We start from the raw sequence: 26,395 nt of genomic DNA, 5'->3' as shown, positions 1-26,395 counted from the left end.
TTTTTCACGGTCAACAAAACATTATTGATATATATATATATATATTATTTCCACTTTCCACGGTCACCGGGGAGTTAATTATAGGGGATCCCTTTTTTGTGTATTATCTTCTCAAGAAACGACTTGCACTAGAACTTGCTGCAACCACTGTTTCTACCGTCAATCAATTTATGTTGCAACAATTACCTGGCATTCTGTTTCAGTTAATATTTATTTCTCTATTCCTTGCCATTTCATGTTTGGTTAGAGTATGTGCATGTGAGGTGGACAGGGACACCTATCCATGAACTCAAAAGTTATAAAGCTTTTAATACTCAATTAATGGGTGAAATGAAAGTTTTCCAGTCATCAATTTATTTTTCTGGTCTTGTATGCACCGTATGGTGGCAAGCAGTTGAAAAGATGTCCATTGTAAATTTTTGCTCGTGCCTGTAAGGTGTATTCACTGCTGGTCTATCGCGTTGTTTACTTTACTAACTCTGTGACTGTAACTTGTTATGAGTCATAGGCCACAATTCAGAAAAATAAAGAAGTTTGCTGAAGCAGTTAAGAACTTGCAAATGGTCAGACATTTTACATAATCATTCAACTGAATTTCCGAATCATCATCTTCTTGTTGTTGTTTTGTTTTTTTTAATGAAATTTGTCCACTGAATTTCCATCAGCAGTGTGTACTACTGCTGAGTGCTGCCAACCACCACTTATAAAATGACAATAGTGTCTGTGAAAAGCTCTGTAATTGCTCTCACTCCTTGAAAGCAAAAGAGAAAAAAGAAAAGCTGTTTTTACAGATTTGTCATTTTTAATATCTCTTCATGCTGGATTGTTTTGAAGTTTTGTCATATTTACCAACTCCATTTTCGTTAAAAAATTTTATAATAGGAGTAGGCTAGCTACTAGTAATACACTATCAGTATACTGATACAACCACACAGTACTCTAGTTATCCTCGACAATACCGATCGTGATGATGCTGATAATGAGAATCCTACTTTTCACTGTTCTTGTTCTTCTTCAAAGGTATTTCTTTCACTTTGATTATTATAGATTGGTATTACAAAATCATCTCACTTCAATAATTGGTGCTTTGCTCAATGCTGAATTATAATTTCCTTCACATTCATGGAGACTCTAGATAAACTAGAAAAACAAAGGAAAAACTAGCCATTTCTGTAGTCCCTTCTTTTGGTGTTGCATTTGATATGTGATGAAAATAACATGACACCAAATTCAGGGAAGTAGCTGAAGCTTTGGCACAGAAGCAAGAACAACAAGCTAATCTCCCTCCAAGGGGTTGGAACTCTTATGATTCCTTTTCATGGATCATCTCAGAGGAAGAGTTCTTGCAAAATGCGGAAATTGTGTCACAACGGCTACTTACTCACGGATATCAGGTAACTTCCAACTGTATTTCAGGTTACATTTCCCCCAGTTTAATTGCAATGTATATGGATAATTGTACCTTTTGTTATTGTCGGTTTTTGGGTAGTATGTTGTGGTGGATTACCTTTGGTATAGGAGGAAGGTACCTGGTGCCTACACTAATTCACTGGGGCTTGATGTAATCGATGAATGGGGAAAGATGATTCATGATCTAGAAAGATGGCCTTCTTCCAGAGGTGGTAAAGGATTCAGTGAAGTCGCCAAGAAAGTTCATGCATGCTATGGGTTTGAAGTTTGGAATCCATGTAATGAGAGGAATAAGTACACAGGCTGTAAATGCAAACACTCCAATCTTGGACACAACCAAGGTATGATTTCTGCACCACGAGAACTACGCGATGATTGACCTGGATTTTCATTATCAGTTACAGTTTCTGCCTTGTGATTTTGTTAGGGAGGTGCCTATGAGGAGTCTGGTAGAAATTGGCGGGCGACAGATATTGGTCTGAAAGAGGACATGTGCGTGGATGTCACAGGGTTTTATGAGTGTGGACACTAAACTTGGAGCTGGTAGAGCTTTCTTGAGGTCCCTCTATCAGCAATATGCTGAATGGGGTGTTGATTTTGGTAACCTTAATTATATTTGCCAATCAAACTTTCCTTAATGTTTTATATTAAGGAAAGTGACCTTGTAAGACCTAGAGAACAAATGGGAGGACGTTAGCATTCTTAGTGTAACACCCACCATGGCCAAGGATGTAAGCAACCTTGTGAACATGTACCGAATAACAGGAGACGACTGGGATAAATAGGAGGACGTGGCTGCCCATTTTAACGTAACAAGGTCTACAGAAGAATTTGTAGTTCACTTGGAGAACAAATTACCAATCCAATATATCCATTCTGGTATGAGTTCACCTTTCTTTTGATTTAAGTCTTGCTTAGTGGCTTACATGTTCTTTTTTTATCAGAGACTTTTCTGCTGCTAAAATGGTAGGAGCTCAGGGCTTGAAAGGGAAGTCATGGCCTGACTTGGACATGCTTCCACTGGGATGGCTTACCGATCCAGGTGAGCACAGACAATCATTGGTTTATATTTGTTTGTTAGACAACCCTCTCACACTAACAACAAAATTGAGGGTCATACATGGAGACCACCACACTAGTAGGCCTAGTCTTATATTTTTGTTAAATGATAGGTTCAAATGAAGGTCCACACAGAATCTCTGCTCTCATCCTTGATGAGCAAAGAACACAGGTACATTAGCCTAATCCGATGAATCAACTACTTAATTAGAGGTTTGAGTTATACATTTTGGTGTGACAGATGACTTTGTGGTCTATGAAATGGGATTGCCTATTGATGAATCAAAAAGAATACAACAATGCAAAAGAGGGAAGAAAACAGTCAATCCAACAAATATTGCAAAATACAACTTCCCTTAATCCAAAGAACAACTTCAGAACTAAGTTTCTCCGGTAGGCATGTGAAATAACGCCAAAAAGGTGTGAATTACCAGGTTGCAAAGCAGAAAATTACTAGAACCAGATAGACATTGTAAACAGGTAATTTAATTCATGTAAAAATAAGGAACCCTAATTTAATTTCCCTAAAACAAATTAAGAAAACATGCAATCATTGTGGTAATTACGACCTACACAAATTATATAAATTGAAAAAATGAAATCAATCTACAACACCTTGATCAAATAACTAACCAATTGAATTAAGGGCAGAAGAAATTTTTAAAAACAAAATCACTAAGGGAGATCCTTACCTCTCGCACCCAAAGTTGACAAACCCCATAGCTTAAATTTAGCTGCAAGCCTGAAACTCTTGTGTTTGGAGGTAAAAAAGATACTGGATGGAAATGGTTACTTTAGATTTCTACTGATACATACGTTTTGATTTCCGTTAGGACGATGAATGATTTGTGACAGTGAGTTTCGATCTTTGATGTAAGAGAGAGGTTCCTCTTCGATTTCTAACTTTGATTTCTAATTATTGAGAAACAAACTGGATTTTCAAACTAGGGTTCTCAGAGGTATCTGTGTAGTGAGGAAAAGTACGAAGAGGAAAACGAAAATGATTTTAGTTTCTAGGTTGAGTTGATTAATAAAAACCAACGGCAGAGATGATCAATAAGAGAAAGATCAACGACTATTATAAGCTGTTATATAAATAGGTGGGTAGGATTAGATAATTTCGAGCTTTACCCGTTATCCTATCCATCAAACAATGGATAAAAAATAGGGTTGCACAACGGATAGGGTGGGTAGGATATGGCCTATACCCGCCACCCTACCCGTTTACTGGCGGTTAAGAAGATCTTTATCCGCCACCCTACCCGTCAAATAATGGATAGGGTAGGATACGGTTAAAAAACTGGCGGGTAGGGTAGGGTTGGCGGGTATGGGTAGGGTATGTGCACTCCTAGGTAGGGTGGGTAGGATATGTGCCTATACCCGCCACCCTACCCGTTTACTGGCGGTTAAGAAAATCTTTACCCGCCACCCTACCCGCCAAATAGTGGATAGGGTAGAATACGGTTAAAAAACTGGCGGGTAGGGTAGGGTTGTCGGGTATGGGTAGGGTATGTGCACCCCTAATAAAAAACCTTTACCCGTCACCCTAGCCATCAAACGACGGGTAGGATAGAATACGGTTAAATCAGGACCGGTAGAGTAGAAATGTCGGGTATGGATAGGGTATGTGCACCCCCTAGATAAAACCACATATGATCTCATCCCTGAACCCACCTTGCTCGAAATAAATTCATTCGTTTAGCACAATCAACGTGCAGGTATGCAATCCACTTCTGAATATTAATCCTTACGAGCAAACTTATTTGTTGCCTATTTACAAATTCCCCATTGGTACTCTCAGTATCCTTACATTTAACGAGCCAGACATGGTCCTTAACAAGGAAATCTAGAAATGTAAAGGAAGAGAGAACACTAGATAACCATGTTATGGGTCTCACTAGCTGCAAGGATGATAAGACAAATGGTTGGGTCATCGAATCTCCTGATCAGGGGTCTGACCGTGTTTGCTGGAAGAATAACACAGGAAGCAAGTATAAACCACCATTTTGCTTGTACAAGAGAAACCAGTCTTGACAACGTATGGATTCTTTCTCTGATATCGCATAATGCTTACACACACACACTCTCTGGTTGGTTCCTGCTGTTAAAGTTACTGGGTATTGCTAGTGCAGCAATGAAGATATGGTATACGGACAACAGGATAAAGGGAGAGCTCATTTATTATCAACAGATAAAGAGGACTTATGCTTGGAGGCATCTCCAAGTAGGAAGCTTACTTCTCAGAAGATGCATAGTAGTTCATTTTCCCCTTGCAAATGGAATGCAAACCAGGTAAATTGCCTCTTCATTTGGTCAACATGTTAAAGCTATGTTACCTGTGTATTTCCAAATATTTGCTCAAGCTTAGTAAGTAATATTGATACATTATCAGACACAGTTGACGCGAATAAATCTTCTGAGGTAGTTGCAATCTCCCCTACTACATGAACTTATCTTCTTTTCCCCCCTTGGGAATTACATAACAATTTAAAATCCCTATTGGTAACAGATGTGGGAGTTAAGCAATAACGGCTCCCTAGTAAACAGTTATTCTGGTCTATGTGCAACACTGAAGAAAGTAAAAGGTGACACCTTATAAGTTTTCCATGTACTTAAAACATAATGCTATTGTATTAACATCAGATAGAAGCCAACTGTTTTTGACAAGCAAATGTTCATTGAAGCAGCTGCAAACGTTTACTCCAGAGGAATTTGCTCTTGGGTTGCTAAAGGAAGAAGAGGTTAGACAATCACAGCGTTGTTTCTGTTAGATTATAGGAATAATGCATGTTAATAGAATTTGTCATTGATCCATAGCGTCAGATAGGGCATACTACATTCCCACATCCACTCTTTTATTTTATTCTTTCTGGTCCTGTTAGGGTGATTTCAGTGCAACTTGTTTCTTTTTCCTTGTGGAGTCCCTTATACAAAAAAAAATCCTTTTGCAGGAGAAATCTCTCTCTCTTTTTTCAACCTAAACCCGGAAAAGAAAACCGTTTCTGCAAACATATCAAAACTGACTGCACTTTTTTTTCCTCAGAGGAAGTTTAGTAAAGCTTCATGCAAGTACAGAGAAATATGGAGTAAAAAACACTTCGGAATAGCAAAAGAAGAAACAATCTCAATGAGCATAAATGAACATGGTTGCGCACTATGTGTCCTCAACTATAACTGGTTGCAATGACCGGAAAAAAAAAAGATTTTACTTACAGATAGTTACTGCTATAAATGCTTTCTTTTCAATAAAGTGAAGTTTCATCCATTCTATTTCTTTTTCATACTGTACAAATCTATATATATATTATGGGCGAGTGACTTGATTACCATCCATAGGGAGTTGGGTAGTAGCAAACACTAGAACAGAACATAGCATTCAAGAGTTGGTTATCCATAGACGTCACTCAATACTTATAGTCCAATTATCTTTGTATCCCCAACAGATACATTCAGGTTAATCAAGTAAGACAAGAAGGAAGAAGAACAATTCTAGAAAGAGCTTTCAATACATCATTCATGGTGGGTCTATGGTGAGATCCTCTTCTACACAACCCTTTGCCAATAGAGCTAAACACAACGCATCACCTATTGGGTAGTTTCCTTCCAAAGTAGGATCCATGAATTCCTTTAGCTTCTCGACACAACCTGAAGTGTCTTCAAGAACATCGTCAGACAAAAAATCAATAGAGTCCTTCAACAGACAACCATCCACGAGAGCTTCTTTAGCTGAAATTAGTTCAAGCAAAATAATTCCAAACGCAAAGACATAGCTTAAGTGGAACCAACCCAAAATGAAGGTACTCAGGTGCTAAGTAACCCATTTTACCCATTATTAGAGATTCATGATAGGTGTCATTTTGTTTCATGTCTTCACTCCTAGTAATAGGTTTCGCCAATTTGAATCCGGAGATCTTTGCTCTCCAGTCCGTCGTTAGTAACACGTTCTTACTAGTGACATTTCTATGAAGATGTGGTGGGTTTATGTAGTGGTGAATGTAGTGAAGGCCTACTGCAACATCTGATAAGATGTGCATTCTCTTTTCCCATGTAAGCTCCTTAGCTATCTTTGTGCTTGACAGACAATCCCTTAAGCATCCATTATCCGCATACTCGAACACAAGATATGGTGTAGTCTCATGAGAGAAACCTTCTAGTCTGACAATGTTTAAATGATTGATTTTTGTTAATATATCAATAACTCTGTGTGTTTCTTCTTCTGAATCCATCTGTTCAATTGCTACATGTGTATCTCCAATACTTCCTCGATATACAGATCGACCAATCACTGCATCTTCGCAGAAACCCCCAGTAGCAATTCTTAAGTCATCCAAACTGAAATTGTACAAGGAAGCTTTAGCTTGGATATGCCATCAAGGAAATCATGTGAGAAACTCGACAATTCTGAGCTTCTAGAAGACAACGGATAAAAGCTAAGAGGATTCCACCTGTTACCGACACTAATATAAATCATAAGAGCTGCAATAAGTAATAACGCCGTGGTTAAGACACCCACTGAAAGTAGTGTATACAAGTTCCTATTGTTTAGTCTACTTGTATGAAGAAGTTTCTGCAAAGGAATTGCAGACGCAGGAAAAGGATCTGTATCTGGCGAAGGACTAATTCCCAGATTCAAAACCGGGATTCCATTGATGGGAATGATCAGTACAGTCTTAGGAAAGTTTGTTGTCAATGGGTCTAGGTTATTAGCAGCTAAGATTTTCTCTTCAGGTACACCAAATTTCTTAGCTATGAATGATGTGTTATCATATTGTATTATCGGATACGTAACAAGATACTTGACACCATGTTTTTTGTCAATTTCATCAGGGCATGCACATCTTACAGGTACCGTGACTTCGACACCATTAGATATAACATTAAAACCTGGGTTCTGCTTTATAAGAACAGGCAGCTTCAGCAATCCTTCGAAAACATTGCAGGCAACCGTAGCAAAATTGTCAGAGCTAGAAGAAGTGTAAGTGAAAGTAGCCAGAAAGAACCCTCCAGAACAAGAACAATTTACTGGGACAATGATATCTCGAGGAGGCGATAGACGACTAGAGAAGAAACTGGTGGGACCATGACAGATGAGTGAGAAGGGGTTGGTTTTTTAGGAGAGGGGAGCTAGGCTTAGAGAGAAGGAGGTATCCATTACTTGTATTTTCCTTCTTACTCTTCAGTTCATCGAACTTTGTAACACTCAAACACATATAATAAGAACTCAAACTCATTTACCCCGTGGATGTCGGCTACGGCTGAACTACGTAATTATTTCCTCTGTGTCATTTACACTTACAATTCCTGCACCTTTATTATGAACATGATGGTATGTCTAAGTAGAAATCGATTACATAGGTTGTATAATCCTCAATGTCGATTTCGATGATGCGTACTGCGAACCCGGTTAGATCCATTACCATGGGCTTTTAACCGTTACAGTTTGGCACTAGAAACACGGAGGGTTATCGGTAAAAGATTATCTTCCCTTTAAAACCTTTTCTCAATTTTTTTTTACTTTCTTTGCATTTTTCAATGATTTCATGATAGAAATGCCAGATCTGTTGGGATTCGAAGGGATGGGTGTTACTCCATAGCAGTCATGAACACCTTCGAATAAGTGACCCATTGTGTTAAGCAAATAACATCAAAAATTGGATAATACCTGATCACATTACGAGGTTTCTCTTCATGGCATTCTCATGCTTGAGGCAAAGACCAAAAAGCCTTTTGTTTTCATGATAGAAATATCAGACCTGACCCGATTGAAAGGGTGCTGGTATTACCTTATAGTAACTTACCGGTATCATGATCAAAACAGCTCGGAGAGCCACGAAGGAAGCTCCTCGGGTGATAATCTTATAGATCATATTACACGTCTGGGAAAGACAGACATCACTTGGTTTATCGTAAAACCCAAACCCTAGATCCAGTTGACCAACTGCCAAAAGTTTTTGAATTTTGAGTAGTGGGCCAAATATGGCATCACATTATGCTTTTCATATTTCTCATCTTACGAAAAACTCAGGGATCGAAGCGCAATACGAGGGCTTCATCGAAAATCAACCAAAAGCTGCTGACGATCAAAGCGAAACCTCCGAGAGGGTCGCAAGAGAGAAAGCCGAAGCAGACAAAGTGGTAGACGATAAGGCGACTAAAGAAAAAGCCATCCAGGAAAGAGAAGCAAGAGCACCAGCCGCAAAAGCAGCAATGGCTAAGGCTTTCGCGACTAAGGTGATAGCAGATAAAGCAGCAAAAGCGATAATGGCACCAAAAGCATCAATGGCGCTAACCAACGTAGATAAAACGGGGGAGACTAACCCACCCACAACGTTAACCCCAAAGACCGCAAATCTAGAACTAGTCATCGAAGAACGACTACCACGCCCTTGAGTAGTTGGGGAAAATATTCCAACACAAATCAATCTAACAAGGGATCCTCCTACACCCCGTATCAAAACCGTCATTAACGGCAATACGCGAGGAGATCCGATCGAAGCAGCTATCGCAACAGCAGAAACCGCCACCCAGAAGGCCGCGAAGAAGCAGCAGCAGAAGCGGGGGTTACGGCCCTGGAAACGACAGGAGTTGAGCGTCAAGATGCAATTCCATTCCAATCCAGTGAGACCATACAAATGGCGGCGATGCTCAAGGAAGCACTCTAGAACCAGAAAGAATATCTAGACGCCCTACAATGCTCACTCAGGAAAATCAAACGTGAAAGGAGATGGTCAAAAACGACGCTGAAGGATCACGACCTCGACGTCCTGGTCAAGAAGGAGCATCCAAAGTCGCTGATCAAAGGAAGACGAGGAATGATCGCAGAGACCTGGTTATCATCCCCACACCGCTTCGAACTCGGAGGCAACTCGACGACGACTTCGATAATCATGAGGACCCATCTTACCAACGGGCCAGATCCGACTTCCCCTCGAACACCCGAATGGAAGAAATGTTCGACCAAATGGAAATGTTAAGGGAAGAACTCAACTGCTTGAAGTCCAAACAAGGGGGAGGGGATCAATTATCATTCGCGAAGCCGGACCACCCTATTCACCACCACCAGTGACGGAGCCAGAGATAAATATAGACGGTGTCATATAGATTTCTTCCCAAAATTTTACTTATTTGACCCCTTGATGGATAAAAATATCAATTATACCATTGTATTTGACCACACAATCCACCAAAATTTCCTAAAAACCAACAAATATTTACTAGATTTAAAAAATAAGTGGGTCTAGAGACCCATTTATCTCCGTGTGCCTCCGTCCCTGCCCATTACATCATGGCATCACCAACCCCACCACAGTGCCCACTACCAACCTTCAACTTTTATGACGGGAGCGGAGATCCTACAACTCACTTGAGGTACTATTTGCGTGCAATGGCGCATTGGGAGTCAAAATTTTCCGGCAAGTCTAAAATTATCTACGATGGCATGGTTTGACAACCTATCTCCCAACTCCATTGACACCTTCAAACAGCTTGATAAACACGTAAGTGTTACATTTTATACCATATTTATATTAGCTATGACTCAACATTTTGGCTAACAGTACTATTTTAGTGTTTTTGAAGAAAATACTAGTGAATTCGATCATCCGGAGAATAAACGTCTAACTTGCAGCTTAAATGGCGTTTGCGGCTAAAATCACCGAAAATGACTCTACGTCACACAGTACCAGAGAGAGATGGTGAAACCAATTTTGGCTTCCAAGCTAACAATTCATGTGTAGCACCACTAAGCATCTACACAGCCAGAGATAGGTTAAAGCACACAAAGAATTATATTTGTAATAAGCACGCGAGGGCCAGCATGCAAGTTTAAGAATTGTTGTCAAGAAATGAAGAGTTAAATAATGTTGGTATATCAGAGACAAGATCACTAGTCTGTACTGAAGATTTCTTATATCTTATTGAACTGACGTACAATGATCATTTAAATAGATCATGAAAGCACAACTAACACAAACGAAACTGACTCCTAAAATGATGCCAACAAACTGACTCAGTCTAATGACTTATTCAATCTCCTAAAGATAAGAAAGCTTCAACAAACTATATCTAACTCGATGACTTGCCTCTCATGCATAGCCGTTTTATTCTTCATTTCTTCCCCTAAACTGGAACTCCTCCCTTCCAGTTTAACCTTCTTTAGTTTCAATTCCCAGGCTCTTCCTTTGTTTCTCAAATGTGTCTCGTTTTACTGCTTTGGTCATGAAATCCGAGAGCTGCTCCAATGTCGGACAATACTCAAGTTGAATAATCCCATCATTCACTAGCTCGCGTAGGAAGTGATACCTGACATGTATATGCTTGCTCCTTCCATGTAGCACCAGGTTCTTTGACAGCTTGATGGTTGAGCTGTTGTCACAGAACATTACAGTCCCTTCAGCTTGTTTAACTCCAATCTCTTCTAAAATGTTCCTGAGCCATACTCCCTGACAAGCTCCATACGCAGCAGCCACAAACTCAGCCTCAGTTGTTGACAAGGTTACTATGGGCTGTTTCTTTGACGCCCACGAGACAGCTCCGCCACTCAGCATGAAGACATAGCCAGATGTGCTTCTTCTATCGTCTACATCTCCCGCATAATCACTGTCTGTATAGCCAATCAGTTTATCTTCTCCTCCTTTCTTGTACTGAATTCCATACTCACTTGTGCCTTGCACATACCTCAGGATTCGCTTAGCCGCCAACATATGTATCTCCTTCGGTTCTTCAATGTATCTACTCACAAGATTTACTGAAAAGGTTAAGTCAGGTCTGGTAACAGTGAGGTACCTGAGACTCCCAATGAGCTGCTTGAACAATGTTGGATCAACTGCAGCACCTTCACCTTCCTTAGATAGTTTCTGTCCTGGAACAATTGGATTCATCACTGGATTACAGCTCTCCATTCCAAATCTTTTTAAGACATCCAAAGCATGTTTGTGTTGATTGATGAAGATTCCTTCTTGATCTTGAATCACCTCAACTCCTAGGAAGTATCTCATTCTTCCAAGGTCTGTCATTGAGAACTCCTCCATCATCGACGCCTTGAACCTTTCACGTAATGTGGCTGAGTTACCAGTGTATATCAGATCATCAACGTACAGGCTTACTATCAAGATCTCTGCTCCATTCCGCTTCACAAACAGGGTGTGCTCACAATAACACTTCTCAAAGCCCTCTCTTGAGAAATAGCCTTCAATGCGAGTGTACCAGGCCCTAGGGGCTTGTTTCAAGCCGTAAAGAGCCTTCCTTAGCTTGAAGACCTTCCTTGTGTCCTGTTGATCTTTAAATCCTTCTGGTTGATCTACATAGACGTCTTCACTTAACTCACCGTGCAGGAAAGCACTTTTTACGTCTAACTGGAACATCTCCCAACCTCTTCGAGCTGCTATGGCCAAGATAACACGTATCGTGTCCCACCTCGCAACTGGTGCGAACACTTCATGAAAATCAATACCTTGTCTTTGATGATATCCTTTGGCCACCAATCTTGCTTTAAGCTTGTCTACTTCTCCTTTTTCATTGTACTTCGTCTTGAAGATCCACTTTACTCCAATCACTTTGGCTCCCATAGGTAGTTCTACCAACTCCCATGTGTCATTTTCTTCGATGGATTTTATCTCTGTTTCCATCGCTTCTCTCCATCTTTTGTCTTGAACTGCTTCTCTGAAGCTCTCAGGATCTTCCGGGTGAGCTACTATAACGTATTCATCCTCTGGGTGGGCTACCATAACGTATTCTTCCTCATCTTCCTCGACAAAGAGCCCCACATAATCCTTCATCCAAACAGGGACTTGCTTTCTTCTTCTACTAGAATCTCTCTGAGCTGTTCCACTTGTGTCTCCTAGCTCAGGCTCACTTTCTTCTTCTTGTCTAAGCGTATCTGAAACCTCTGTCTCAGTATTCACTTCCTCTTCAGGTGGGGTAGCTTTTGTTTCACCTTCTTCATCATCTGATTCAGTCATTAGTTTCTCCCATACGTAGCCATTCTCTTGTTGATTCTCCTCCCATTCCCATCCATGATCTTCATCAAACTTCACATCTTTGCTTATTATAACTTTCTGTGTCTCTGGATTGTAGAGACGATAACCCTTTGACTCCTTGCTTACTCCCAGCAGGATACATTTTATGCCTTTTTCATCTAACTTGGTCCTTCTCTCATAAGGTACCATTGCATAAACAATGCAGCCGAAGGTTCTGATGTGAGCGACTGAAGGTTTGTGACCGCTCCATCGTTCTTCTGGTGTCACATCTCCTAGTGCATTTGATGGACTCCTGTTCAGAATATGAACAGCATACTGAGCTGCTTCAGCCCAGAACTTCCTTGGTACCGACATACCTACAAGCATACACCTTGTCATGTTCATGACTGTTCTGTTTTTCCTTTCTGCTATGCCATTTTGGTGTGGTGTGTATGCAGTTGTTAGTTGTCTCTTGATTCCCTTTTCTTTGCAGTAAGTTTCAAACTCCTTAGAGTTATACTCTCCTCCTCGATCTGACCTTAAACATACCAATGCTTGTCCAAGTTCTCTCTCCACAGCCGCTTTAAACTCTTTGAAAGTCTGTAAAGCTTCTGACTTCTCGACAAGAAAGTAAGACCAACATTTTCGACTGTAGTCATCAATAAAATTTATCATGTACCTTTTTCCGCTTGATGATACTGGCGTAATGGGTCCACAGATGTCTGTGTGAATAAGTTGCAGCACACGATCTGACTTCCACAAACTTTTCTTTGGTATATTTTCTCGGTTTTGTTTTCCCTTCATGCACGTATCACACAAGTTCTTTTCTCCACTGATTTTTAAAGATGGGATTCCCAGCACCATATTCTTCTCAGCCAGCTCTTGCATTCCCTTGTGACTAAGATGTCCAAGTCTTTTGTGCCACAACTCTTCTGTCTTTCTTTCTGTGACTTGTAAGCATTTTACTTCATCGTCAATTTGCTTCATCTTTGCCACGATGATGAACATACGATTTTTGCTCATCGTTGAATGCATCAACAATCTCATCTGTTGCTTGTGCCATATTTCACAGACGTCATTCTCAATGATGATTCTCAGCCCCTTTTGTTGCAGTTGTCCCACACTCAGTAGGTTATTTTTAAGTCCCGGCACAAAGTAGACTGAGGTAATGGTCTGTGCAACTCCATCAATTCTCAGACTGAGTCTCCCTCTTCCCTCAACTTTCATTCTTCTGTCATCTCCTAACTTCACATTCGTATGGAAGCTACTGTCAAAATCACCAAACCAACTCCTATTTCCACACATGTGATTACTGCAACCAGAGTCAAGAAACCATATATGTTCTTCTTCTTCTTGAACTGTCTCCACATGTGCCATAAGTAACACATCCTCTTCGAGCTCTGCATAATTGGCATTCTTATCCCAGTCTGGACATTCGAACTTGTAGTGGCCCTTCTTGTGGCATTTGTAGCACTCAATTGACTCCTTATTGAAATTTGATCTCCCTCTTCCTCTACCTTGATAACCTCCTCGACCTCTCATGTTTGAACTTCCTTGACCTCTACCTCCATCAGATTTCCATCTTCCTTCTATCTTCAGAGCATGTTCTTCCCCTACATGTCTGATCAGTTTCTGCTCATGCACCATCAGAGAGCTCTGCAGTCCATCAACCGTAAGATCCTTTATGTCGTTGGATTCCTCGATCGCACACACGACGTATGTGAATCTTTCAACAAGCGTCCTCAAGATCTTCTCCACCACCTTGGAGTCAGTCATCTCTTCTCCTAGGTTACGCATGTCGTTCACCACTAGCATGACTCTCGAGAAGTAATCTGCTATAGCTTCTCCTTCCTTCATCTCCAAAACTTCAAAGTTGCGTCTCAATCTTTGTAACTGTGCACTTTGAACTCTCTGGTTCCCTTGGTACTTCTGCTTCATTGAATCCCATAGATCCTTGGCCGTGTCCTTCTTCATGATTGTCTTAAGAATCGACTTGTCTATTGATGCAAACAAGTAATTCTTCACCTTGAGATCTTTTAGCGTTGCCTCTGCTAACTCAGTTCTCTGTACACCAGTCAGAATCACGTTCCTCTCTGGTCTTATGATCCCAGTTTCAATTAGATCCCACCACTCCTTAGACTTGAGCAAATTTTCCATCAACATGGCCCAGTACTCGTAGTCTCCATCGAATTTCGGAATGCTTAACAATGAATCTCTATCACCCATCTTCTTCCTCTCTCTCACCAGGCTCGTATCAGGCTCTGATACCACTTGTTGGTATATCAGAGACAAGATCACTAGTCTGTACTGAAGATTTCTTATATCTTATTGAACTGACGTACAATGATCATTTAAATAGATCATGAAAGCACAACTAACACAAACGAAACTGACTCCTAAAATGATGCCAACAAACTGACTCAGTCTAATGACTTATTCAATCTCCTAAAGATAAGAAAGCTTCAACAAACTATATCTAACTCGATGACTTGCCTCTCATGCATAGCCGTTTTATTCTTCAAATAAAGTGGGCTTCGTGGTATATCTTGGACGGTTCCACCACATTTCTTTTGCGGTCTGTGATAAATAAAACAGAAAATGGTCGATTTGTATGGCTGTTTTTGGTGGTGATTCAATTGTTATCGCACTGAGACAAGGAGTTGGTGAATGGTGATGTTACTGATGGTCAGAGACTAACATCAAGTTTGTTTTCTCCCCTATATATGTAAAGGGTTCTACATAGAAATTTACCTCTATATCTATATAAATATCACTTTATAATGTCTCTTAAAATCATGTTTGTTTGACAACTATCTAACAACTCTATGTTGTGTAGCCAATTTTATATATTTCTCATTTTTACTTTTCAAAATTCAAAAAATCCATGAAGATCCATTACAACCAAAGATGTTCAAAAATTCCACAAAAGAAAAAAATGTAGTAGAAAATACAACCAAAGATGTTCACTTTTTCTGAAATGGAGCGAAAGTATAACTTTTTCTGAAACGGGGTAAAAATATCACTTTTTCTGAAACGGATCAAAAATATCACTTTATCTGAAACGGGAGAAAGTATCACTTTTTCTGAAACGGGCGAAAATATCACTTTTTCTGAAACAGGAAAAAAATCACTATTTCTGAAACAGGGCAAAAGTCACTTTTTCTGAAACGGGACAAAAATATAACTTTTTCTGAAACGGAACATAAATATGACTTTTTCTAAAACGAGAGAAGTATCACTTTTTCTGAAACGGGGCAAAATTTTCACTTTTTCTGAAACAGGGCTAAATATCATTTTTTTTTCTGAAACGAGGAAAAAAACACTTTTTCTGAAACGGAGCAAAAATATCTGAAACGGCGCGAAAGTATCAATTTTTTTGAAACAGGGGAAAGCATCATTTTTTCTGAAACGGAGCTAAAGTGTCACTTTTTCTAAAACAGAGGAAAACATAACTTTTTCTGAAACAGCACGAAAATATTCTTTTTTCTGAAACGGACGAAAATACCACTTTTCTTGAAACAGGGGAAAATTTAGATTTTGAATTAAGGAATTATTTTTCGACATTATAAATTTGTTCGAGGATATATTAATCACTCGAAGATTTAATAGAGGTAGAGGCTCAAAGATAGCACCTCATTGGTGATATTTGATTTCCTCTGTATAGATAGAGATTTACCTCTATCTATGTAGAAGTAGTGGAAAAAACAAACACCAATATAAATAGGATCCACCACTACGTAGAGGTTAGCCTCTACGTCGAGGAAAAAACAAACATGCTGTAAGATACGGGGTTGTTGACTCGAGATGGGATTATTTTGAGTGCCTAACATCAGCACTACTATTGGAACGAGATTCGGGTGTCTGTATGTAAACTAAGATGACATTGCTTTCGAATTACTTGCCTGAGTTGTGTATCAGTGCAACAAAAGTTAAACAGAGGCATTGATGGTGTTGTATGGAGTTCTTGAATCGGTGGGAGAAGGTGTCGTGGGTGGAACTCCATCGAGTATCCAGGGAACAAGAAGAAGTTGCAGCAGCTATGGAATTTTGATTGCATGCAGACAAAAATGGAGAAGGAATCGAGCTACAAAGCCAGCTGGTGGCGTTGTGAACTAAAATACAAGAGAGATTGGTGTTATGGATGGATGGTGGAAAAATTGTCTCAGGTGGAGTTTGAATTCAGCTGAAATGTCAAGAAACGGAAAGTGATATTGGCTGATCCGATGGATGCCATCAGTTAGGGTGGACCTTGAGACTTGCTGCAGGTAATGGTCTCTCAGGTGGTCACTGAATCGAAAGTTGTTGTGTGACCATTCTCATGTTACAGCAAGGAAGCGGATGTATCAATGGTGATTATAGAAGCGAAGTATGGCTTGACCGACGAAGTTGTTCGTCTGGGTATGGCAGGTCCGATTGCAGGTAGCATTTATGTTCAGGGAAGAACTAGTGGGAAGCAGTAAGTGCAGCGATGAAGAGAGAAGAAGTTGCTGGCAGAAATGGGTTCCGATCATTGAAGTGGAAATGGAGATGTTGATTACTGCAACAACAATGAACAGTAGTGGTAGGTTCAATCTGCTGGTGTCAAGAGAAGTAAAGAAAGCTTACCGACTACAAGCTTTGAGTCATGAACTGAATTTGAAGATGGCAATCGAAGCATTCCTGAATTTGAGTGCTATACAAGGGTGTATTGGGAGTAATTTCTGGTGGCGTCTATTAAACCACTTTGCTGCTCTTAATATTTGTGCCAACAGTGGCGTTTGCTGAGGCCTCGAGTGAGTCTGGTTCGCAATGGTCTTGGCAAGGAGCTGGTTGCATTTGGTGGAGATGGTTCTCAAAGGTTCAGGAAATTGATGTTGCGGCCGAGTCTGAAAAGGAAGGGAAACTGACAGACTAAATAGAAGGAAGCAATTGGAGAGGACCTTGGCAGTCCTTGGTCCGAATGGTGTGTAGACAGGGCCTGGCAATTGTGCTAGGTTTAAACTTCTACGTAAGGGTGTGCAACGGACGGTTGCGGATTAGGGGTCACCCGCAACCAAACCGTCAAAGTTGCGGATTTGGAAAATTGAACCGTGACCGGCCCAATCATCCACGGATTTCACATCTACTGATCAACAGGTAATACAGGCTGGATGCAGATTAACCGCGGATTTAGTTAGAAGAAAAAAAAAAAGTAAACAAACAAAATCGGTGAGGGAATTTTTGAACATGCGATGCTAGGTATTTCATCAAACAACTTACATGCATAATAATGAAAAACAAAGTAACTGATTTGGAGTAGAATCAGTACTCAGGGACTAATAAGCCGAAAGGAGAACTCCAAACAAAGTATCTGATTTAGAGTAGAATTAGTATTCATGGACTAATAAGCCGAAAAGAGAATTCCATAATTAATGTAGATATGAACACCATTCAAAAAAATCAAAAGATATTTGGACTGAAACTAACATGAAATTGAGTGAAGGGGAACTTCAGTTTTTTTCATTTCAAAGCAAACTCCGTTAGGTTAAATGGCAGAATACATGGCACCGGCCGGAGGCTCATAAGCTTTGTTTTGCCGGGCTTTATTTAACTGGGCTTTATCTTTTTTTTTTGTCATAACCTACGGTTCGGGTGAATCCGCGGATTTACAAAATCACCCACAACCAAATCGCTAAACCTTGCGGATTTGAAAACTCATCCGTGTCCGGTCCATAGACTCTTGCGGATTGGTTTTCACCCGCAATTTTACGGACGGTTGCGGATGAAATCCACGATTTCGGATTTTATGCACACCCCTACTTCTACGCAACAACTGTATAGAGATAAACAGAAATAGAATGAGAGGGGGAGGCGGCTACAGAGCCATGAACTGGGAGAATAAGGTTTGTAGTTTTATTTATCCCGTTTCGGTTTTGAATCTCTCTAGTATGTTTATGGCTTTTGAGAAAGCCATGTCTTGTTAATTTTATTATAATTAGGGTTTCATAGTAGAAACCACTTTAAGCATTAGACCACTTTCGATTTAAATACATATGGTTTTGAGGTTATTATGATTTGAATAAATTAACTCTTGATATTGTTTATTGATTTAATTGAAATATGAGTTGTTGCTTCACCAGTTTCATATAACCTTTGTGCCCAATTGTTATGATAACAAATATATTTGTCTACTTATTTCATATTTCGTATTTGGGCTAAATCTTTTGATGGGGTATCCTTTATGATATCCGAGTGTTATCTGTGAACCTACTCCACAAAACACCCTTCAAGGCATACCTTCATCCGTAAACTGTCAAACAATTATAGCCATCCCAATCAAACAAAAACTCGAAATGAATCCACTACAACATTCTGATTTCTTTTCTGGTCCCTTTGGTTGGCCAGAAATGGTGTAGTATACAACCAAAAGAAAACAACCTCAAAAACCATAATGCAAATGGCTATCAAACTTCAACAGGAATATACATGGGCTGAACACAACCTCCCACCGGTGCTACCTGGTATGAAATTACCTACAAACCCGCGCACAGGATCCCACACTCAACCACAATTTTAGTCGAATGGAGCAAACCTCACGCAGACTGGATCAAAATCAACACGGATGGGGCGGCTAGAGGTCATCCAGGTCTTGAAGGAGCGGGTATCATCTGCAGAAACGATGAAGCTATCACAATCTTGGCAATCGCGCAACCTCTAGGGATAATAACCGCCCTCACTGCCGACACTTGGGCCATGCTTATCGCGACAAGAACATCCACAGATCGCGAATGGCCAAAGGTACAATTTGAAATGGATTCGAAAAACCTCCTGCGATTTTTAAACTCAACAACCGAACCACCTTAGTAATTAATCAATTTGATCGCGGAAATCAAATCTAGAATGACCCAAATTCCACACTGCACCATAAAGAACAATTACAGGGAAGGGAATCAGGCGGAAAACGAACTAGCAAACAAAGCGGCGGACGACAGCACATTATCAAACCTATCGACAGCACATTAACACTATCGTGTCTTAGTCCTATTGTAATGGAAGATTTTATGGGTACAACGTACCCTCGTGTAATTTCGTCCTAATTTTATAAAATTTTATGCTTCAAAAAAAAAGATAGTAAGAAATCATGTTGCAACTGCCTCGATTTAAGGAAGCTCTTTTGTTTTCATAATCAAGCTATATGGATCCTCCCTAGTAGAATATTGCAGCACACATACCTAACAAAAACTATGAAATAGCCACAATGTTTGGTACGTAAAGAAAATCTTACTGTATTCTTTAGGGACATTTACAAAATGGTCATACTTTTTGTAATTGGGTTACAAAATGATCATACTTTTATAATTGGGTTATAAAATGATCATACTCTTGCCGAGATAACTGTTGGGCAAAAAAACGATGTCAACTATCTCTAAAATATCCTCCCTCTTAAATCAAGATCTTTAAATGCAGTTAACTCAACTCACCCAGCAACTCGCTCACGTGGTAACTCAGACACGTGGAGACAATTGTGTGGCCATAAAATTGGTAGGCTTACTAGTATACCTTCCATGGACTGAACCATTTTCACAGCCTATGCCTAATGTTTCACCATGATGGCACTTCTTCAACACAGCTAATACACCTTCAAGTCCCATTGTCACAACCATATATCCCAGCACACGACCCATTTGACTGCGTATACATCTCTTATTTATCTTGCAACACACAAACACCAGCAACACTGCCAACTTCAGCTGCATTACCAATCTAAGACCGTACTCAGCAATCACCATTTCCTCTACTTTTACTCCAGCTGCTTGTTGAGGGATGTTTAAGGTTTGGGTTCTACCCGTCCTAGTCACACATGATGACCACACTTACTAGGAATGGTAAGAGAGTGAGTTTTTCTTTTCCATTGTACCTTGTCCTTCCTTATATAGACTTTTCAAAAGCCCCTCCTTCTATGACGTCATGATACATGTCTTAAACTTCCTTAATTACTTCTAATGCAATTCCTTCCTTAATATAACCTCTTACTTCTTCATTAATCCCTTATTTATCCCTCTTGTCTCTGATGTGATTTTATGTTGTTGTAAAAAGTGATAAGTAGAGTTCGTTCAACTCGTACTTGTGAAGACTCTATTCTAGACTTATATTCCGATTAAAATATCAAATAAAAAAAATGATATCAATATTACGATTGACTGGGACTTAGGATTCCACCAAACTTCACAATCAATTGATTCATATGATGATTCATAACAATACTAGCTCTTTTATAGACTCTATTACTTTGCCATAAGTAGATTTTATAAAGCATTAGATGTAAATCATAAGCATAGTGCATCAAAAGTTCTTAGACTAAGTATACACTATCAAACAAAATCACAAATAATCAATGAAAATCATAAATCAATTTAAAAGCAATGAAAAAATTCATAAGAATCAATTATAATTACCATCAATTGTGAAACATGGCTTCCTCCGTCATCCCAGTGTTGGGGTTTAGCTCATCACGGTAAAAACATGCTCAAAAGATTGATTCATGGCTTAAAAGGTGTTTTTATTGAAGAGAAATAATAATACAGCGAATCTGCAACGCTTTTCTGGCGTTACAGAAATCACCGATATAATTGAAGTTTTGTTAATAAACGATAAATCGGTTCTGCTGTTGAAGAAAGACACTCGTCTGCGACGGTTCGGCGTGGGTCGATGTTCTTCGTGTTCTTCAGCAGCAGCAGCAGGTTTCCTGCACCTTTGAATTTTCGGCTCTGTGGTGTTCTAAACTTCCCCTAACTTTCGACACCCCTTCTATATGACCCAACCAACCTTTTTATATCAAAAAGACCGATTAAATCACTCCAAAATCTCTTCCTTTTTCTTCACGGCCAAGTTGCGGCAATTTCTTGTTTTAGGACTTCTACGCGTATCTGAGCTTTCCTTTTGATTCTAAACTCTTCCTTATATAAATATCAAGCTTTGGGAAGAAAATCTTGCCTTTAGTGTCCCTGAAATTCCTAAAATAATTCATCAAAGACCCAAAACTTCCATCACCTCTTTTTTGCTCTAATTCAATCTCTAGCCAATTTGGGTCCAATCCAAAGACTTTACCAGGCCTGTGTAGTCCTAAGGAGTAAACCCAATCAATTTCATCCCTTTAATCTCCATAAAAATCGATCAAAACTCCAACCCTAAAATCCGTCCGTGTAAACCATTTTTCCCGCCAAAACTTTCTTTTTAAACCGTGAAGAAGGTGTCCCCCTATCCAATCCCGGTATGTGCTTCGCAGCTTGCTTGGAAATGGGTTACCCCTTATCCAAAATGAGAATCTGAATAGAAAATGTCCTCCTAGGTGCCTTTAACAACTTTTCGAGCCAATTTCGCCGCAAAAACCTATTTCTCCAAAACCACCTACAAAGGGATAAAATACCAAAATTAGTACAAAAATGGGTACTAACAATATACACAATAGAGATGAAAATAGACACATAAATGCGTCTATCAAATACCTTTAAACTTATTATTTGCTAGTCACTAGCAAATTAAAAATAGAAAATAAGATCCTAACTCACTGTCGCAGGCATCGTCGATTGCACTTAGCATGTGCAACAAGCCTTTTAAACCCCTAGGTGGCCCTAGTAGCCGAGTTATAGTCTCAGAAGGGTTTACCAGAGGTGTACCCACAAAACCTTTATTCCAGACCCTAGTTATCTACACAGAACTTGGAATGCACTAAAGAACCTCCTTGGTTGGCATACTTATTGATTACGGGAGGAAGTACCCTGATGCGAAATTTTTATTGTTGTATATGAGTTTGCACTCAAGCATATTAAATTCATATATAAGTGGAAGAGCTCTACTCAGATAGTTGCACTATAAACATCATATCCATGGTAAAACTAATCACATGAAAAGATTAAGAGATGTATATAGAAAAACATAGCTGGTTTTGATGTTGACTAGGTGAAAGGTGTTTACTCATATCTGTCTGAAGGCCTCTGCCAAGATGAACCTATCCTAATGGACTGAGATACTGGTCTGACTAATATCAACACAATTGGTATATACAAGGGGACCAGTGGTCGATAGTCCTAATTCTAGATCAACTCGCCTAGCATATACAAGGGAACCAGCGGTCGATTTATTGAACACACATTTATTTACTATTATTATTATTTAACGACATGATTATATCTTTTGGATCCAAGCGCATGCTTCTTGTCAGCAGATTACATGGTAATTCCTGTGGATCCTGTGTTCCACGCTTATTTAGGCGATGGAGACAGGGATAACACACACATATTACTATCCAAGTGTTAATATTTATTCCGATTGGTCTATTGGTCTGGTCTTTTTTTTTTGTAGTATCTCAATCACTCTATTACACCCTAGCAGTGGTAACAACTTGAATCGTGAGCCCCACCTAATCACTTAGACAAACATATTTTTGAAATAAAATTAAATAAAAACATAAGTGAAAAGGACTCAACGAGATATGGAGAAACTATCATGTTATTTCTAACACCTGATCTCTGTGCTTTTATGAATAAACTCTTTAGATGTTTCCATCTAATCAGATTGGTCCCTCAACTCCTAAAACCAAAATGCTTCGATCCACTTAGATTGGTTAGTGTCATCCTTAATAGGCATAAATTTCTAGGCTCTGGAGTTTATTTATGGCAAAAAAAAGTTGCTACCCATACCCCCAAACTTAAATTTAACATTGTCCTAAATGTTCTAAATATAAAATTAAAAGCATGAACAATGAGAAACTGTTACCATTTGAAGCAAAAGAGTTAAGGAAAGATATTACCGTGTTGCATAAGCATGGGTTACCTCCCAAGAAGTTCTAAGTTTAAAGTCTTTTGCCAGACATCAAGTAATCAAATAATATATCAGTAGTCGAAATAACTGTGGGTCATCAAAACCAAATAACACTGCCACTAATATGAGACAACTGCACAAGATTAGAAAAATTAACAAACGAAGCACAACCTGATCTAAACTTTCTTGTAAGACAACTGGATTTATCTCTGACGCCCTCTTAGGCTTCATATGAGTGTCTTGACAAACATATTTTTCCGAACTATGAGTTCCCATTTCCTGGACAGTTTCAGGAGGATCGGGTTGTGGAATCGGGACAGACTCAAGTAATACCTCAGGCACACTAGACTCGATTCCCAAGTTAGGAACTTCTAATAAGGATACTTTACCATCACTAGCCCCAAAATTAGGGTAGTCAGTATTCTCAGACAAACCTCTAATTATTAATTGAATTTCCGGATCCTCAAAGTCTTTAAAATACTCAAGAGCTTCTTCCAGTTCTCTACCCCCAAACTTAGGGTCATCATTACTCATAGAGAGACCTAACACCAGTGCCTGAATTTCTGGGTCTGTAGAGTCCTTAAAATATTTGAGAGCTTCTTTTAGTTCTAAAGTTTGGTCATCTTTCTTACCTAAGATAATTGTCTCATCAAATTCATCTAAAGAATCACCAAACAAAGTGTTGTCCCAATTATCCTGAACTAAATCCTAAACCAAAGTACTAATCATATTCACTTCCTCAAAATCATCAGAAGGTTGTCTAGTAATATTAAAGACATTTAGTTCAGTGGTCATATTACCAAAGGATATGTTGATAAGTCCGGTCCTACAGTTGATAACAACATTAGACATGGCTAAAAATGGGCGACCTAAAATCACCGGTATTTGATTCTCTGGGTCAGGGACAGGTTGTGTATCAAGGACTACAAAATCCACAGGATAAATAAACTTGTCGACCTCAATAAGAACAACTTCTATCACACCACGAGGAATTTTAACAGGCCTATCAGCTAACTGCAGTGTTATCTTGGTGGGTTTCAATTCACCAAGTCCCTGTTGTAAGTACATATGGTACGGAAGTAAGTTAACACTAGCTCCTAAGTCAAGTAAAGCTTTTTCAACCCTGTGTTTTCCTATCATGCAAGCAATGGTAGGGGCACCTGGGTCTTTATACTTAGGACTCGTGGTATTCTGAATGATCGAACTTACATGACAGGCTAAAAAGGATTTTTTAGGGACACTAAGCTTTCGCTTCCGCGTACACATATCCTTGAGGAACTTGGCATAAGCCGGAAAATTCCTAATTGCTTCTAGTAACGGATAGTTTATGGTAACTTTCTTAAAAACCTCCATAATGTCATTAAAGTTGGATTCATTCTTTGTTGGTACTAGTAGCTGTGGAAATGGGGCTCTAGGCACAAAATCAGACCTCACAGGGACCGAATTGACATCATCAGAAACTTTATCGGTCTCCTCAGCTATGGATGGTCCTGAGAGGTGAGATCCTGAGAGGTGAACTACATTATGTTCACTATCGGGCATGGTTACCTTATTTTCTACAATTCTACCACTCCTAAGGGTTCTAATAGCATTCAATTGTTTTGTACCTACTTCATGAACCCCTCTAGGGTTGGGTTGTGTTTGACTAGGAAACCTACCTTTTTCTCTCAAAGACTCATTTATCAGACCAACATGGGTTTTTAACTCGGAAATAGCCTGAGAGTTATCCTGGACCATATTTTTATTTTCATCTAAACCTTGTATCATCGATTGATGAAAAATTGCAGTTTGTTGGGTTAACAAAGCGAGAGATTCCTCTAGACTTAAAATTTTCTTATCAGAATGATTCTGAAATTGAGATTGTCCCGAAGGATTCTTAGTATAACCAAAACCTGGAGGAGCTTTAGGATTACTAAACTGACCTTGACTCTGGCCCTTAGACCATGAAAGGTTCGGATGGTTTCTCCACCCAGGATTATAGGTTTCTGAATATGGGTCAAATTTCTGACGATTATCGAGTCTAGTGTTATTATAAAGAGCATTGGATTGCTCTTCATTATTTTTTTCTTCCCAAAAAGGCTCCAATCTACCCACCAGTGTGACCCATTTCTAGAGCTTCTAACCTTTTAGATATTGCTGCAATCTTGGAATCTGATTCATAGCCTCTTTCTACCCTATTAACGTTTCCTCTGTTTAGAAGAATTGTTTTCCGGGTTCCCTACTATTTTCTCATTGTTGGGTCTTTTCGGCGGCTTCATTCAAAAATGTCATTTGCTGCATCAACAGTTTGGTTCTCAAACCCACCAGTACACAGAGCTTCTGCCGTGGTTATTGTGGAATAATCTAAACCCTCATAAAGGATCTGAACTAGCCTAACCTTTTCTAAACCATGGTGAGGACATTGTGTTACCAAATCATTGAACCTTTCCAAATACCTATACAAAGATTCTCCCTCTTGTTGTGAGAAAGTGCAGATTTGCGTCCTAATTGACGATGTTTTGTGCCTAGGGAAAAACTTATTGAAAAAGGCATATGTAAGTTGTTCATATGTCTCGATTGACTCAGAAGTCAAACTATACAGCCACGACTTGGCTTTATCTTTTAGGGAAAAGGGAAATAACCTAAGTTTCAGAGCATCATCATTTAAGCCTCTAATTCTTAGGGTACTGCAAATTTCTTAAAAGTCCCTAACATGGAAATAGGGGTTTTCATTTTCTTTCCCTAAAAAGATCGGGAGCATCTGTATGGTCACAGGTTTAAGTTCATAATTGGTCGTTGTGTCAGCTAACTTAATACCCGAGGGACGAGTAGTCCTAGTCGGATTCAACAAAGCTTTCAAAGTAGTCATTTATGATACTAACGGAGTATTGGGGATTCTCTCCTCAGTAAAAGGAGAACGTTCAAAACAGGACTCTCCGAAAATCGGATAGGTCAATGTATTCGAGACGCTTAGAACTGCTAGGTTTTTCCTTAACAAATCTACCTAGGGCGTCTCTTTTACGTTCAGGAATACATAAGAATTTCCTAAATTGGAAGGATAAGCAATCGAAAATCAAGGATGACTCAACCAAATCAAACCTATTGATTTCTAGCAAACAAAAAGCATGATGGGTCCACTTAAATTTTTTCTAGACCAGCTTCTACTCTTCCAAGAGGCAACTGGGTACAATTATAGCAAACCTCGCAGGACG

At 39.4% G+C, this 26,395-nt stretch overlaps 1 protein-coding gene and 2 pseudogenes across 1 annotated transcript; 2 read left to right on the top strand and 1 right to left on the bottom strand.

The window, feature by feature from the left end:
- Positions 1-979: 979 nt before the first annotated feature.
- LOC113278687 lies at positions 980-5,656 on the top strand (annotated as a pseudogene).
- A 327-nt stretch (positions 5,657-5,983) lies between these two features.
- Positions 5,984-7,700, bottom strand: LOC113278686 (protein LYK5-like). Its single transcript, XM_026527455.1, has 4 exons — positions 7,625-7,700; positions 6,915-7,470; positions 6,296-6,801; positions 5,984-6,195 (listed from the first exon to the last, which is right to left on the bottom strand). The coding sequence occupies exons 1-4, from the start codon at positions 7,698-7,700 to the stop codon at positions 5,984-5,986; spliced, it is 1,350 nt and encodes a 449-aa protein (XP_026383240.1).
- Positions 7,701-25,588: 17,888 nt separating this feature from the next.
- LOC113284822 lies at positions 25,589-25,688 on the top strand (annotated as a pseudogene).
- Positions 25,689-26,395: the final 707 nt, after the last annotated feature.

Source organism: Papaver somniferum, chromosome 5 (assembly GCF_003573695.1).
Source record: "Papaver somniferum cultivar HN1 chromosome 5, ASM357369v1, whole genome shotgun sequence".
Lineage (NCBI taxonomy): Eukaryota > Viridiplantae > Streptophyta > Magnoliopsida > Ranunculales > Papaveraceae > Papaver > Papaver somniferum.
The sequence above is the reverse complement of the archived record's forward strand: the minus strand, read 5'-3'. Positions and strand labels throughout refer to the sequence as shown.

What these genes read in the sequence shown, in the direction of transcription:
- LOC113278686 (XM_026527455.1), bottom strand. Translation starts at nt 7,700, where the DNA reads ATGAGTTTGAGTTCTTATTATATGTGTTTGAGTGTTACAAAGTTCGAT. An exon ending in GAGTAAGAAGGAAAATACAA is followed by an intron (nt 7,471 to 7,624) that starts GTAATGGATACC and finishes CTTGTTCTGGAG; the next exon opens with GGTTCTTTCTGGCTACTTTC. An exon ending in TATATTAGTGTCGGTAACAG is followed by an intron (nt 6,802 to 6,914) that starts GTGGAATCCTCT and finishes GTACAATTTCAG; the next exon opens with TTTGGATGACTTAAGAATTG.